At 46.9% G+C, this 17,168-nt stretch overlaps 1 protein-coding gene across 2 annotated transcripts in view; it reads left to right on the plus strand.

Moving 5' to 3' along the window:
• The window catches only part of LOC124607509 (zinc finger homeobox protein 3), a 112,013-nt gene that overhangs the window by 55,908 nt on the left and 38,937 nt on the right, over positions 1-17,168 (plus strand). For both annotated transcript variants that reach the window (XM_047139895.1, XM_047139896.1), the window contains exon 2: positions 6,133-9,704. In XM_047139895.1, coding sequence (XP_046995851.1) covers positions 6,206-9,704 — 3,499 coding nt within the window. In that variant the 5' untranslated portion in view covers positions 6,133-6,205. The remainder of the gene's footprint in view (positions 1-6,132; positions 9,705-17,168) is intronic.

Here is a 17,168-nt window from a genome sequence, read left to right on the forward strand (position 1 = left end):
GCGAACACATATATTAAAAAAGTGCTAGTCTTCACTGCTGCATGACACACTTGCGGTCAATATCGCAACGTAATGAAACGGGTTTTCGACGTACGTAACATAGAACTAAAACAGTTTCGCTTTAATGTTTACATAGTTTTCAACAGTTTTTAGGTACAATTCCATTAAAATAGGCCGTTTCTCATAGCGTGTATAGGTTATGGGGCATCACCATCCCAAGGCATTTTCTCCACATGGGGGGAATAAAAAATGAAAACAAATGTAAACAACATAAAATATCTTAAACAGCCTTCTGTTGATGAACCTGTCTGTTCGAAACCACTAACGGTACCATTTATGCGGAAAAATAGCGTTATTAAAAATGTATTGTTGTTGCTTACTCCTCCCGAAGAATTCGGCTAGAATGGGAATCGCGTGTAGGGGAGCCTAGTTGTGCGGGAATGTTCTTTGTAAAGAGTTTTTTTTCCCTCTTAGGGAATAATATTAGCGGTTGTCAACGTTTACAGTACTAGAAACAGTAGCAATTAAATTTCTTATTAATAATAAATTCTTAATAAATTCGGCGATACTGCATTGAGTACCTGACTTGTCTTGCTGCGCATATGTAGATAACTATACCACAGGCAAACAGTGAAGTTCGAAAATTTCTTTTAGTCTGCCTCGTTTCTATTCAAGTGAATTTACAGCTGCGTATTTACATATATGCAACCCAGGCCTTGTGGCACTGAATAACTTTATTTATAATAAACTCTTAACAAGTCGACAAGTATTGCATTGATGAAGTGGATTTCTGATTTGCCTTGCAGTGTGTATGATAGTAACTATATCACTAGCGACAGTGAAGTGCGATATGACATTTTGTCCTAGCTCGTTAATATCGTTGCTTTTTCATTGATTTCTAAATGAATGTTTGTTTGTCGGTGTTACGTGCAGGATTGCACTTGACGATATATGAGTCAGTCAAGTGAAGCTAGCAGGCAGATGCAAAACTAAAACTCCATTAGCAGAAAAAAAATATTGCCGTTCGACGAAAGTACCATTCAAACCATGTATACTATCCGAAATAATGCTACTAAACGTCTGACCTGAGAGTGGTAAATTTGGGGAATATAATCTTCTGCCAATTTGGCAGTGGCAAATCGGTGGTGTGTAGTCAGGTGTTTAGTAGCAGCATTTCTAGCAATATCAATACGTGGAATGATTCTTTTGCGTGACCAGAGGTTTTGTATCTGTTGCTGAAATTTTAGTTTAACACTTTTCGGCAAGTTTTCAGGAGTGCAGCGCAGTGTGGCCGTTTTAGCGTAGACCTATATTGCATTAATACGTGAAATATGAAATACAATGAAAACGAAGATCACAATCAGTATTCATCAGTCATGTCTTATTCCAGATCTGAATGCCGTTCATCAGAGCATTTTGCGCCGGCCGGGCCACTCACTAGTAAATAAGAGATGGGAAGGAGAGAAGATTTATTGTGTTGGTATTCCGGGGTGAGAGCGGTCCTGGAACCATGGTTTGCCATTGACTCTGATCGTGTCCACTTCACACAACTGGGAAACCGTATTTCGCAAACTGTTCCTACAACCGCTGAGAACATTGTGAGTAAAACCGAGTTCTGTTCTAATCGATATTCCTCGTCGTAAAAAATTCAAAAGAATACCTGTATATTCTCACAGCTGCAGAGAATGTGGACCCGCATTCACAATGAACTGGTCTGTGAGAAGTTATCTTGGGGCAACAAGATAAACTTGACAAAGAACTCCCTGTATCATAGACGACCTAATGGGACGTGTCACAATGACAGCAGTGTTGTTAAGGAGATACTGATTACCACGCGGCTCTTCCACGAGCTGTATTACTATGGAGGTGTTTCCGCTGTCCGATACGATTCGAAAAGTTTCCGCTTCTCAGTAAATACGTACGCTCAGGTCTGCAGAAGACAACGCTGATTAGGGCGTATATTACGTGCGATTCTCGCGCATTGCGTATAAGATGGTAGTTTTAGTATTATTTCCTTAGTTTGCGTATCTAACTTCTGAAATATCGTAGTAAAAGCACAAAGCAAGTTCATTGCTTTACTAGTGTGTGGATCTGATGCAGTGTGTTATATTAGGTGTGATACGGAGTATTTATAGGTTTTAGCTCCAGAGAACGTTGACTGATTTTCTTGCAGTCATATTCTTCCGGGAACTACGAAACTATGACCAAGGAATTTATTTTAATGGCGCTAATACCTATTTACATTGCAGATAAGCTTATCTGCACATAATGGAAGTAATTTGAAATGATTCGTCGCTTGATAAAGCTGTAGGATGTCATTACGACGTTTGTAAGCACTTCGAATAGCCACCTTTATTACAAAAGACCGACATTTGTTTGACATATCTTCACACCTCCGCTTTCATCGGGACTAATTTAACATTTTCTACGCTCTATAGCCGCTCGTCTAATACGCAGTTGGCCAGCATCGCGCGGTTGTTTGTTCAAAGAAACCAACCCGCGTTTATAGACCATTGTCTTATTCCAGGAATGAGGGCGTAGCTGCCTGTTTTATCCTTCAATTAACTCTTTCAATAGCAGTTATCAGTCGGAGAAGCGAATGCGGCGGGGAAAAGCGTGTCAACAGGTGGGCTTCGCCGGAGAAGAGAGACTCCACACGATGTGACGTCTGGCATATTTTGAGAATCGAGAATGAGTTGACTACAAATTGGGTACATTCGATCTGTAAGTGTGTTAGGTACTTTTGTTTATAAACAGTTGGAGATAAGGGCTTATCACGCGTGTTGAGTGGTGTCGGCAGCTGTATTTTTTGACAGTATAGAAGGAGAGAGACGTAAAAACAGGCTGAGAATTTTCCGAGTGGAAGATTCGGCGTCGAATGGTTTCGAACGTAAGAGGCGAGGGAACCAAAATAAACATATACGAGGACGCTCCCGAGGCCATTGTTCGAAAATGGCATCACTATTTCGCGATGTCCTCGCACCGACTCGCGATGGGCAAAAAATTGTGGGCGATCTGCTAGCGGGGTTTTTTGCAGGTGGCCGGGAAGAGGCTTGTTATTGCCGGTGTGGGGCCAGATCTCCGTACTGCCGGCCTGGACGTGCGGAGCGTTCCTAGTCGCGCCGAGCCCATTGTTCTGTGCGAGCGCGTGGAACGTCGCGCAGTCGATCAATCGTCATCACGCACGTCGCTACACGTCGACAGCCTCCCTAATAATTAAGAAATATTTCGGGGATAAAAAAGAGCCGCTCGGGTTATTTTCCCGCGCCGGGAAAAATTCACGTTGTCACTGGCATCTGGGTGGAGTTGGTCGGGTGAGTGATGTTTTCTACACCCACTGCGGAGTAAGGAATTTCTGAGCCCACCGCAGTTATCCCTAGGTGAAAATCATTTTCCCCAGTTTACCAGCCACCGCTGTAGAGGTTTTAGTGCCTTAGGCACTCTCCACAAGAACCAGCTGCAAGATTCACGACCCAGGACGGTGGCTGTTTCGAAAATATCAGTTGGTTGGCCGATGATTTCGGCCGTGGCAGATGATGAGACTCGACGATCTCATTTCATCCATCGGCTATATACAATTATCTGGACATTTATGTCTTGATCCAGAGAAAATTAAAAATATCGTTCGGTAGGTAAGACGCGGACATCAGAGAAATATCTCGGCAAAGAGACCTTGATTTAACGGACGAATATATATTGTTTTCAGATCAAAAATCAGTCGAGAGTGTGACTCCTTAGAAACACTCACGCGAAATATCGATCTATTAAAATCACTTTTCTCCTTCGTCAGGTACATAAATCTGTCAAAGCACTCCGTATAATTACGTAATTAATGTCAACTATATTGCCTATGTCATAATATTTTCTTTTGTCACTTGTTTACTCTGCTCTAGAAAGCTGGATATACTTAAAAGCCAAGAACAGTACTTTGTCTAGTTGAATACTGAGAGATAGTTTTATATGAATGTATTTTGACGCTCCATACCTGACTATAAATTAGCTTTTGATGTGTAATTTCTCAGAATAATTATGTGTCAGAATTTGACTGAACTGTGTCAAAACTACTCTGCCTATGTTCCTAACATCGTTCATTTTTTACTTTTCCTATACTACTCCTCTCTGCTTCTCCTCAGGCTTATACCTTTTTTTCTTATGTCATATTTCGTTAGATAAGTATCTACATCTTCATACATACTCCGTAAGCCGCAGTACGGTGTATGGCGGAAGGTATCTTGTACAACGACTAGTCACTTTATTTCCTGTTTCACTCGCAGATAGAGCGAGGAAGAAGCGACTGTTTGTATACCTCCACATGAGCCCTAGTTTCTCTTAACTTCGTAGTCCTCACGCGAATGCTTACGCGAAATGTACGTTGGTGGCAGCAGAATCGGTCTGCAATCAGCTTCAAATGCACTGCGTTCAATTACGGATTTTACATTTTCTTCGTTTCTCACGTCTTTATTTCCTTACGTCTTACAATGCAACCCTGGGCGTGTTCCGAGGCAGAATGTAGGCTATTTTCCTCCTCCTCCTCCTACCATTATCACTACTACAACACTTTACCTTTTACCCTTCTTCCCATTCTTTTCCCTCACTATTTGCCATCAACATTATTTTGTATGAGACGATGCTTCGTGAACGTAAAATTTTTTCCATCATACGAGGTGGCTTAGGAAAGTAATGACACTGATTTTTTATCTCTCAACGTTTTTTTTTGTAGCAGCGCTCAAAGGCTTGAACTGGTAGGAACTTTAACATGTTAGTCACATGCTTATGACTGTTCTTCAGAGTCACAAAGTGACGTCCTTGTAAGACATTTTTCAGTCTCGGGGGAAGAGTCACATGGATTAAGATGATGAGAATTAGAGAGGCTGCGGAACAATACGAATGCCTCTTGAGGTCAAAAATTATGTGATGGGACTGGCCGTGTGTGATGGGACGTTGTCGTGAAGCAGCATCCACTTCTGTGCAATGTCTGGTCTCAGCCGATTCGACCTTTTTCTGACCGTTTCAACGTCGCCCATTACTCTTATTGTTCTATGTCGTTCTGATCTCAGAAGAGCACGCACACGTTCGAAGTTTTCGACTTATGTTGAAGTTGAGGCTCTCCCCGAGAGAGATTCATCTTCAGAATGTTCTGTGGCTTCTTAAACTGATTTGTGTCAGCGAAAAACTGTGCTCTTGATCAGGAATGTTCCCCATTGGCCTGTTTCAACTTCTCGAAGGTCACACTCGCGGATTCCCCAAGTTAGAACTTGATGGCATAACGCTGCTCTAAATTCCGCTGTTCCATTTTCGTAACACATAACAAAAACACAACTTCACTGATGGCGCTTCTAAAAAATAACGTCATGGCCGTATGGAGCTGAAACTCGGCCTGGACATCTGGGAGGGATGAAAACAGCGGTGTAAACAAGCAGAAGAACACAGTGTTGCCAGATAGATCCGCCGGCCGAAGTGGCCTTGCGGTTGTAGGCGCTGCTGTCTGGAACCGCGAGACCGCTACGGTCGCAGGTTCGAATCCTGCCTCGGGCACGGATGTGTGTCATGTCCTTAGGTTAGTTAGGTTTAACTAGTTCTAAGTTCTAGGGGACTGATGACCTCAGATGTTAAGTCCCATAGTGCTCAGAGCCATTTGAACCATTTTTTTTGTCTCACACACACCTCGTATAATGCGACCAGACCTGCTCCAGAGACCGAGCGAGGTGGCGCAGTGGTTAGCACTGTGGGCTCGCATTCGGGAGGACGGCGGTTCAATCCCGCGTCCGGCCACCTTGGTTTAGGTCTTCCGTGATTTCCCTAAACCGCATCAGGCAAATGATGGGATGGTTCCTGTGAAAGGGCACGGCCGACTTCCTTTCCTAGTCCGATGAGACCGATAACCTTGCAGTTTGGCCTCCCCCCCTCCCCTCCCCCCAAATCAACCCAACCCAAACCAAACCTGCTCCAGAAATCTTAAAGAACTTTCTGAAAAGTGTATGGAAGACATCAGGTTTCCCGTATTTAATGTGACATCTTACGAAGGACTGTTGCATGGAGGCGATCTCGCAGCTTAATTATCTGAAACTTAATAGCTGCATTTAGCAGTGCGGCGCTCCATTGTTAATGTGTGCGGTGCTGCCCCTGTTGCAGACTGGGACCCGCGACTGCCGCGACAGCCGTGTCAGCATGTGATGGTTGAGGACGCCGCCCCCGCCGCCCAGCCATGCCCAGCCCAGCCGCCGCATCAGCAGCGCAGCCAGCAGCCGCCATCAACAGTAGCAGCTCAGTCCCGGGGGCGGCGTCTCTAGAGCTCGACCAGCAGGACCAGGACCAGGACGGCAGCAGCTCGAGCAGTTCGAGCAGCAGCAGCAGCAGCAGCAGCTCCTCCAGTAGTAGCAGCAGCAGTTCCAGCACCAGCATGAGCCCCGAGGAGGAGGCGTCGGCGTCGCCGCCGGCCGCCCCCGCGGTGATCGCGGGCGGCGGCGACTCCGCATCTGCGAGCCGCGTCGCCTCGCCGCCCACCGCCAGCAAGTTCCTACACGACGACCAGGCGGCGGCCATCGCCGGCGCCAAGGTCGACACGGGCGGCATGGCGAGCGCGGCCGGGGCCGGGGGCGGCGCCGGTGACCAGACGTCCGCCCCCGGCGCCGTGCACGCGCAGCAGCCGCCGCCGCCGTCGTCGCACGGCGCTTCGGACGACTCGTGCGCCACCAGCGACGTGGAGAAGTTCGACGGCAAGATCGTGTACAACCCGGACGGCTCGGCGTACATCATCGAGGACAGCGAGCTGAGTGAGGAGGACGCCGTCGACCTGCCCATCGGCGACGGCTGCATCGTGGACGGGCGCGGCGTCAGCCTGTCGCAGTTCCAGGTCTTCCCGCAGATCGCCAACGCCTTCTACGTGTCGCGCAACGCGTCTTTCTACAGCGCGCTGTACGGCGGCGCGGGGGCGGCTCCCGGCGGCGACGGCGGCAGGGGCGCCTCGGCGGGCGTCCAGCCGGCCGCCACCGCCGCTGGCTACGGGCTGCTCCCGGACAAGAAGATAGTTCCTGAGATCCCGATCATGCACAGCTACCGCGTCTACACCGTGCGCGACGCGTCGGGCAAGAATGCCCCGGCGTCTGGCGGCGGCGGCGACGCCGAAGACAAGTGCGCCAAGGGCGGCGACGCGGCCCAGCAGGACCGTGCCGACGCCAAGCAGGACAAGTACTCCGGCAAAGATTGTTCCTCAGTTCCTGTCAAGCCCATCCTCATGTGCTTCATATGCAAACTCTCCTTCGGCTACGCCAAGTCGTTCGTGGCGCACGCGATGGGCGATCACAACGTGTCCTTGCTGGAGGACGAGAAGGACATTCTCGGGCACAAGAACGCGTCGGCGATCATTCAGTGCGTGGGGAAGAACAAGGAGCCGCTGGTGTCGTTCCTGGAACCGCTGTCGGCCCCAGTGCCGGCGGTGATCGCCTCCGACAAGCGCGCCGACCCGCCAACCTCTCAGCAACAGCACCAGACTCCGCAGCTTGTTCCTAAAGACCCGAAGCTCCTTTTTCCGGACGGCGGGTCGCGCTCTTCTCCCTCGGGAGGCAACTGTGATGACAAGAGTGGCTACGGTAGTAGTGAGATAGTGCGAGGACACTCTGAGGTGGCGGAGAGCCTAGTTGTTCACCGCCGCGATGCGGACATTAACTCCTCTCCTCTGGCGAGAGCTAACGTCCAGAATCTTCATGTTCCTGAGACTCCGGTCTCCCTACCTCAAAACGGTAGTTCTAGTAATAATAATGTTAACAATAATAGTATTAGTATAAGTAGTAGTAGTAATCTCAGCAACAGTAACAGTGTTGTCGGCACCAACGGAAGGATAGGCGCGAGCGCCAACAATGTGATGGACCTGACACGCAAGAGCCCTATTTCGGCGTCCGCGGCGACGACCGGCAGCGCGTCTCCCGGGGCCAGCCCCTCGCCGGGTTCGACCCTGAGCCCGCTGCTGCAGTCGTACCAACAGCACCACCACCACCAACAGCCGCACCAGCCGCCACCCAGCTTCCTCTCCGGCACGACGATCGGCGTCTGCCCAGAGCACATGGCGGGCAGACCCAGTGGCGCCGACTGCGCCAAGTGCGAACTCATCCTGGCCTCGTCGCGCGGACTGGGCGCCGCTGCCGTCGGCGTCTTGGGCGCCGGCGTCCCCGGCATGCACTCGCGCAACTCCTGTAAGACCCTCAAGTGCCCTAAGTGCAACTGGCACTACAAGTACCAGGAGACGCTGGAGATCCACATGAAGGAGAAGCACCCGGAGACGGAGACGTCGTGCATCTACTGCATCGCGGGACAGCCGCACCCGCGGCTGGCCCGCGGAGAGACCTACACTTGCGGGTACAAACCGTACCGCTGCGAAGTCTGCAACTACTCGACCACGACCAAAGGGAATCTCAGCATACACATGCAGTCGGACAAGCACCTGAACAACATGCAGGAGCTGCAGAACGGCGGCGTGGCGGCGGGCGCGGGAGACGGCCAGCACCACCAGCAGCAGACGCCGCCGCCCTCGGTGAAGCCGTTCAGTCCGCACCACCACCACCACCACCATCCGGCGTCGCAGCAGCAGCACCACAAGCCGAAGCCCACGTTCCGCTGCGACGTCTGCAACTACGAGACGAACGTGGCCCGCAACCTGCGGATCCACATGACGAGCGAGAAGCACACTCACAACATGATGGTGCTGCAACAGAACGTGAAGCACATGCAGACGCTGAGCGCGCTCCAGCACCAGCACGGCTCGGCGGCAGCTGCCGCCGCCGCCGGCGTCGAGTCGCTGCTGCACTTCCACCCGGGACTCACCCTGCCGGGCGACAAGCCGCCCCCGCACACGGAGGCGGCGCTCGCCGACATGGCGTACAACCAAGCGCTGCTCATCCAGATGATGACGGGCGGCCAGCTGCCACCGCACCTCGACCTCGCGCCGCACCTGGACGCCGGCCTCAACCCCGACACCATGGAGCCGCCGCCCGAGCCCGCAGACCCCAACCCTCAGCAACTCTTCCAGTGCTGTGTCTGCAACGCCTTCGCCACCGACTCTCTGGAGGCCCTGTCGCTGCACCTGTCCGCCGACCGCACCAAGATCCGCGAGCAGGAGATCCTCGCGGTGGTCGCCGGCCACTACGTCTGCAAGCTGTGCACCTACAAGACCAACCTGAAGGCCAACTTCCAGCTGCACTGCAAGACGGACAAACACCTGCAGCGGCTGCAGCACGTCAACCACGTGAAGGAGGGCGGCGCGCGCAACGAGTGGAAGCTGAAGTACTTGTCGTCGCCCGGCGGCGTCCAGGTGAGGTGCCACGCGTGCGACTACTACACCAACTCCGCGCACAAGCTGCAGCTGCACGCGGCTGGCCAGCGCCACGAGGCCTCGTGCCTGCTGTTCGTGCACCTCCGAGACACGGACGCCGGCTCGGGGCCCGGCGAGCGGCTCTACCACTGCGCCCTGTGCGGCTTCTCGGCGCGCGCCAAGCTGCCGCTGCTGCAGCACGTGCGCACGGTCAAGCACCTGCAGATGGAGCAACTCCACCAACTCCAGCGACGCTCCGAGGGCAAGGAACCCCACGCTGACATATCGGAGGTGTTCCAGGTCATCGTGCAGCCGCAGTACGGCCAGCAGCAGCAGCAGCAACCGGCGCTGCCGCCCACGCGCCACGACAGTCCACCTCAGGCGTCAGCTCTCGAATGTGGTAAGGGCAATTTCTTCTTTTCTATTTTCTCTACAACCATTTTTTTTAAATTCTTTACAAACGAAACCAATATAATTATACAAAGTTAACCCACTTATTTCATTAGTGGGTCATAATACTTCTACATTTTATACTTAGTTTGCAGCTAGTTAGAGTTTTTGAGTGAGCTACAGTTAATTTTAACATACAATGGGCATCTAATTTCTAATATGTACAGTTTATATCTAATTCCTATAACTAATTTCTATCGTCTGCAGCGTCACATGTGTGCCAGTGAAAGATATAAACCTACTTTTAAATTGCCTTGCTCTTCGAGCTAATCCCGAAGAGCGTGCCCCTGGCACTGGTCAGGCCTCGATGTTAATTCGCTGCAGTTCCTAACGTAGTTCCCTAAAAACTAAGTCCTACAAACTAACTTATCCTACGTCATATTCAGTGCGTGTCATTATCGGTGGTGTTGGCTCCTACTCCCCCTAATCCTGCGCGTGGCGGATTCCAACTAAGATGAAAAGTCGTCCAGTCCACGCACAGGCGGCATGGGAATAGGGCTCTGGACGCAATCAGTGGTTGTTGTCTTGGTTATTTAGTTTATCTCTCTCAAGTATTCAGTTAAAACTTTTCGCGATACCTCGTTAGCTAATGTGTTTAAGGTCTGGAAAGTTTCCTCTCGTCTAAGTAGTTGATGTGTGTTTGGTAGTCTGCCTCGTAGTGTGTTCGCAACATCATTGAAGAGGGGGCATTCGTAAACTACATGGTCGGGTGTACCCTCCGGTACCCCACCCGTCACACGCTGGTGTAGCCCTCTTTCCAAATCGACATAAGTATGTCGGGTAGGGTCAATGGCCATTGAGAAAATGGATCAGTCCTCGTGTGGGCTCAAAGTATTTCAATTCCAAGCGTTCCCTTACATCAGGTATGAACTGGAAAGTTCTACTTCCAGCCTCTTCTACCTCCCAAGACTCCAGCCAAACCATTTCCATCATGAGATCATTATATCTAAACGTTAGTCTCTAGCCGGCCAGGGTGGCCGAGCGGTTCTAGGCGCTACAGTCTGCAACCGCGCGACCGCTACGGTTGCAGGTTCGAATCTTGCCTCGGGCATGGATGTGTGTGATGTCCTTAGGTCACTTAGGCTTAAGTAGTTATAAGTTCTAGGGGACTGATGACGTCAGTTAGTGCTCAGAGCCATTTTTGTTAGTCTCTACCTCGATCAAAATAACAATGTGTGGGAGGAGACGACGTGGTCGATTCACGTTTATGTGCGCAAGCAATAGGGTTGCTGCATCAATAGCTGGGTGGTAAAGTTCAGGATACATACACTCGCTGCCCTCTGACGTGCAGTATTAAGTTTCCTTAACATGCTAATACTACTGTCCACTGTGCACTTTACGACTAGTCCAGGACACTGTCGCATGAAATAAACACGCCACATAGAGAGAAAAAATGCGTACAATAAATGTTCAAATGTGTGTGAAACCTTATGGGACTTAACTGCTAAGGTCATCAGTCCCTAAGCTTACACACCACTTAACCTAAATTATCCTAAGGACAAACACACACACACCCATGCCCGAGGGAGGACTCGAACCTCCGCCGGGACCAGCCGCTCAGACCATGACTGCAGCGCCTTAGACCGCTCGGTTAACCCCGCACGGCAAAAGTGCGTACAAATGCAAGCGTAGGCTTCCGCTGCCATTGTCACAGTCAATAAAATTACTCTGGGCTGTGATCGCATAGTTATTGTTTTAAAACACCCGACGTTTCGACCACTGTTGCAAGTGGCCTCCTCAGAGTGTTTCTTTTGTTGACTTCTGAATGAGAAAAGTTTCGTTCTTGTATACTGGTGCAAGAGGCTGGTATCGAACTGCGGTAGTCTATTGAGGATGAGGACGAGGGGTGTTAGACGTCCTTTATTCCTGTTTTCATTATTTCTTTTCATTGGTGATTAGTGTTTGCTTCACTATTTTCACAATGAAAAGATAATGAAAACACCAACGAACTAGCTGTCAGACACTTTCTTGCTGAGATCGAGGTCTAAATTTGCGTGTTGATCCAAGAACAACACAAGCCAACGAAAAGAATTTTTGATGACTAACAGTGTAATCATATGGTTTTTTTTGACGCTCATTACTTGTCTGTTTAATTTTTTTCTTAATCTGTACATATTTATCAGAGTACGAACCAGAAAACTCCATTAGAGCTCGGATTGGGTAATGGTAGGGGAAAGAAATCGGCTTCACTCTTCCAAACGAACCTACACAGCTCACTCTTCCAAACGAACCGACACAGCTTTTACCTTAAGGGGGTTAGGACGCCTAACGGGCCGACTTGGAGCAGGAGAGGCACCACAGGACATTTTATTTTCTGCTGTCTATACTTTTACAAATAAATTCATAAACTTTTGTCAGAATGACCAGGAAGGATTCAGGATTCACACTCATAGCAGTGGAAGTGCAAAAACGTAACAAAATATATATATATTTTAAGGTATGAAATTTCATCAATTTTTCAATTACTGTTGGCAGTATTTGTTGCCATAGGTACATTTTTCTTCACAAGTAAGAGAGATTCTTTGATGAATTTTGCACAGCATACTTACAGGTGTAAGGAAATTCTAGAATTTTCCAAATCTATTAAAAACTGTGGTAAAAATTGAGATAATTAACTACAAAATTTGATTTTTTTCTAAATGTTAAGTTAAAAACGTAACAGCTCATTCATTTTTTCATAAATTAAATATATTCTAGAGTATCAGACGCCTGTAAGTATGGTTTGTATGCTGTGCAAAATTCATCGAGCAGTCTCTCTTATTTATGAAGAAGAGTGTACCTATAGCAACATATGCAGCCAATAGTAACTGAAAAAAATATGAAATTTCACACGTAAAATAAATTATTTTGTTATGTTTTCGAACTTCCGCTGCTACAAGTGTGAATCCTTCCTGGTCGTGCTGACAAAGTTTTATGAATTTACTTGTAAGTCGGCCCGTTTGACGTCCTACCCCCCTTAACCGATTCGGGGAAAACACGGAGAACCTAATATCCGGATGAGGTTGAACCAGTGTCCTCCTGCATACGTGACCAGTTTCTTACCACAGTGGCAAATCGTTCGGTGAAGTATAAATTGAAACCTCCTTGTCACATGTAACTTTGTGCCCAATGACTTATATTTCCTTTTTCTCTTCTCATCTTGTATACCTTTTTGTCCGCTAAATAGCCCGTTGTACACATCACAGAAGTCACCAATACTACTCTCCCATCATATTGGTATCCCAGCCGTCCTCATACCGTCTGTGTCCTTGATCTGTTATTAAAAACACTGGCCTCCTTCGTCACTGGCATCAATAGGACGGAGGATGGAGGCTGGAATGAGGTCGCTGTTCAGAAAGTGAATTAAACAGCATAATTTACTGAATTCTGTAGCCTGTGTACCATATCAGAAGTATAATGGTATCATTATTTTTGCTTAAAAACTTAGAAATTATCTCCTTTTTCTCAATCGTTTCGATTCATAGTTGGAAATGAAAATAATTTTTCGATTGTCAGTTTCAACAAACACGCATTCTTTCAAATAATTTAGTTACAACCGGGTCCACAGCTGTCTTAAACTTCTTGAAAGAAATACGTTTACTGCCCAATTTTGTGTACTACGACGTTTTGGCGGGGCACTAGTTTTTCAAGAGAAATGTCTAACCCGTTAACTACATAATTATGTTTTGGGTTATAGTCATATAATTTCATCGAGAGTCCGCGGTTTGCCTGACTTGAGATCTGTAATCATGATACTCGTTACAGCAGCAACAATAGCATACAGTCAAACCACTGATTGGTGTGAGGGAGCACTTAAATGTGGGCAGCGACATTTCGTGGCAAACAGGTCAAATATAATCTACGTGGATAGGTTTTTCAAGGTACGCCTGTGGACTCCATCCGAGCTATTGCTCAATCTCTGATACTTCCACACTTTATAGGAAAGGCTTTCTTCTGGTTAACTAGTATCACAATAAAGCAAGATTTATGGCACCTCTCTCCATACCTCACTTTTCTCAGTGACGACCTTAGAATTCCCTTACGGGTTCCATCTGAGGCCTCACTGGACGCAGTGGCCAGTATTTGGCGACGATATGGTTTCAAATCTAGACTATTCTCCTCCAAGACGGAAAACCACCTGCGTAGTATCTAATAAGAAGCAAGTAGTCCACCATAATTGCTACAATAGATTTGTAAAAATTGCACAGTTGAACCGGCCAGCTAACGAAATCTTATATTTATTTGGCGAATCGACAGCATAACAAAGCGAAAACTAATTACACATATATTCACAACACACTTGCCAAGGCAAGAGTATGCTTGGAAAGTGCAATGTCCAATTAATGGCAGCTAATTCAACTCCGCTGTAACCGAAAAATTGATGAGATTTGTTTATTGTGGTGATATTTAGTCAATTTAGTCACTGTTACGTCCAACGGGGCATTTTTCATATTTGACGAGTACAGAGTACACTCATTACGTTACTTGTTAAAATAGTTTTGTATTTAGTATTTATTTATTGATAAATAGTATGACAAGATTATGTCATGACCCCTGTAGAATGTCTGCTGTTACTATGTAGTTGAATATCATGTACTCCTAATAAATCCTACCTGTATTCATTCAAATTAATAACAAATCTGACATTCATAGCACAATTATCTAGGTTTCATGTACCAGGAACTTCTCTGTACTATTTGTTGCATTTTAAACTAATCCCAAAGGACGAAAATAGTTTTAAGTTATTAATCGAACCATTTTGATTACATTCATATTTTAGTTGTAACAAGTCACACAAAAAGGGGACTTAATTGAAATTACATACATATTTTCTAAATAACTCTTCATACTCCACCCTAATATAGCCGGCCGCGGTGATCTACCGGCTCTAGGCGCTCAGTCCGGAACCGCGCGACTGCTACGGTCGCAGGTTCGAATCCTGCCTCGGACATGGATGTGTGTGATGTCCTTAGGTTAGTTAGGTTTAAGTAGTTCTAAGTTCTAGGGGACTGATGACCACAGATGTTAAGTCCCATAGTGCTCAGAGCCACCCTGATAACTAGAATTATACGTGAGTAACGCTCCCTCTTGCCGCAGAATCTGCATATAGTACAGTTGCCCATTAGCAGCGAATGCCGCTGAAAGAAACAATTCCATCGGAGAAACAAACCACGATTTCTACTTCAAAAGCTACTTTAGTTACGTATATGAACTGTTTGGGAAATACAATTTCTCTTCCGTAACGAAAATTATAACTTCTAAGAAAATTTCGTCTCTAGAATAAAAATGTTGGTGTATATCGAAGCCTGTATCCAACCAGCGGAAAAGAAGCTACGCAAATTTACTGAAAGATCTCGTCAGCATCGGGATCACGCTGATAGAAACTATTTGTGTAGTCCGATTATCTGTTCTTTTTACGCAGTCTGGCTTTAGTGATGAGCAAATAAGCATGATTTCGTAATGCAAAAACGGTGCATTGTTAAACAGAACCTTCAGTGGAATGAAATCTCGAATAATATGAACTTGAATAAGAAGATCATTCAGAACTAAGTGATTCCACGTTTTTATTGTCGTTACTAAGGAATAAAGTTTGTGTTGAAGGGGGCTATAATCCATCAGAGGTGGCACGAAGCACAAATGCAAGAAGCAGCTTGTCATGAGTGAACAGGACAATACATACAGTTAGCTCTTCGGTTGGTGCTATACTAGCGGTATCCTAGATTCCACTACTTCATACAGCCCGTTAAACGGACTATTTAGATGATGTCCTCTGTTTGCGCTGCTAACCTGATTTCGCGAACACGCAGTTCCTTGAAGATACAGTTACCCCTGTTATAAGGATAATAGTATTCATTCTGCAACTGTTCATTCCACCACTCACACTGACCACCTAAAACGGCGGAAAATAGATTTGCTGTCTCTCGGTGTTATAGTTTCTCATATTGGACTAATGTATAGATAACAAGGGAGAGAAAACTCTGCTATGTGAACGCGACTGCTGCTGCATTTTATAGGAGAATAGTTGATGAAAGAGGTGGATGAAAAAAATATTAAAAATTATTTACCTCGTAGGCGAGAGAATAACTATCCCAATTTGGTCCGGGCGTTCCTAGTCAGGTTGCGCACAATTTCTCTAAATGACTGCAGCGCACGGTTAGAAAGTTTCATAGTACAGAGGCGCGTCCGCTTCAGTTCGTGTCTCGGTGAACTGCTACATTTTGACCGGGAAACTGTGAAAAATTAACAGGTCAGCAGTTAATATGTTGATTAATTTACTGAACAGACAGCCGTAATACTATCAGCAGCAATCACTTACTCTTCTTTTCCGTGCGTAAAATTCATATGACGGTAATATTCAACCAATCAGCTGTTAATTGCTTTGTAATCATGCGCACATGAGTATGTAGCCTTATTTGATGTTTAAACAGTTTGACCATGCCTCAGTAGCACGCCCGAACTATGGCCTTTGACTACATACAATAAATCGTTTAATATATACTTCTCGTACTTATCAAGATGTGCAGCATCTACAGTCAGAACTAATTCCAGAGAAATTACAATTAATCGCAATTAATAAATATTTATGTGCCATAGTACATTTTTCTGCAAGCTTGTTATAGCAAATACCTCTCATATTGGTTTAAGTGTATACGCGGTTTCTGGCCGTTTTCTACTCCCTTAGCGCGTGTTGTATTAATTAGGAAATATTTGCCTGGTTCCGAAACACTGTTTTAATAGCGGCCGCCTAGCGCAGTAAATGTAACGTTGTGGTTTGTCGCTTCCGCTGCCATCTATCATTGTTTAATTGTGTTATGTTTAAGTGTTATATCCGGACGGTGACGAAAGCAGCCACTAGTGCTTCGGCTCATTGTTCTCAAATTTTGACGCCTATTATCCTCAGTCATTTTGATTGTGTCCAGTATGGAGGCGAGAGTGCGGCTGTTTTGCATATATTCTGGAATAATTACAGCAGGGTGTTGGTGCCGTTGGAAACCAGTTTCCCACAGTGGAGATTTCGATAGCAGTGCGGCCGCACGACGCATAACAATTTGCTTTATCCATTGCATATCGCGTACACGCGCTTTACATCTTCGCTAGATAGCATCGCCGCGAAGGGGCTCCTCTTTATATACCTCACACGTAAACGCTAGTCGAGGTGGGGGAGGCTGCGCATACGTGGACGGCTTGAAGTAATCGAGCTGCCTTTGTAGCGACGCGCTTTCAGCACCGCTCTTCTGTAACACACAACTGAATGTTTCTTGCTACCAACATTTGGTTTTCATTGCGGACATCATAACGAGAACACTCAAATTCGTACAGAATTTGTGTTACTCCCTTCCATAACTGCAATGGTACGTCAATGACTAATCTTCAACTTGCCATTTATCACTTATCAGTAGTTTCCTCCCGCTTGGGCCGTCTCCTGAGTGCTTCG

Source organism: Schistocerca americana, chromosome 3, assembly GCF_021461395.2.
Source record: "Schistocerca americana isolate TAMUIC-IGC-003095 chromosome 3, iqSchAmer2.1, whole genome shotgun sequence".
Classification (NCBI taxonomy): Eukaryota; Metazoa; Arthropoda; class Insecta; order Orthoptera; family Acrididae; genus Schistocerca; species Schistocerca americana.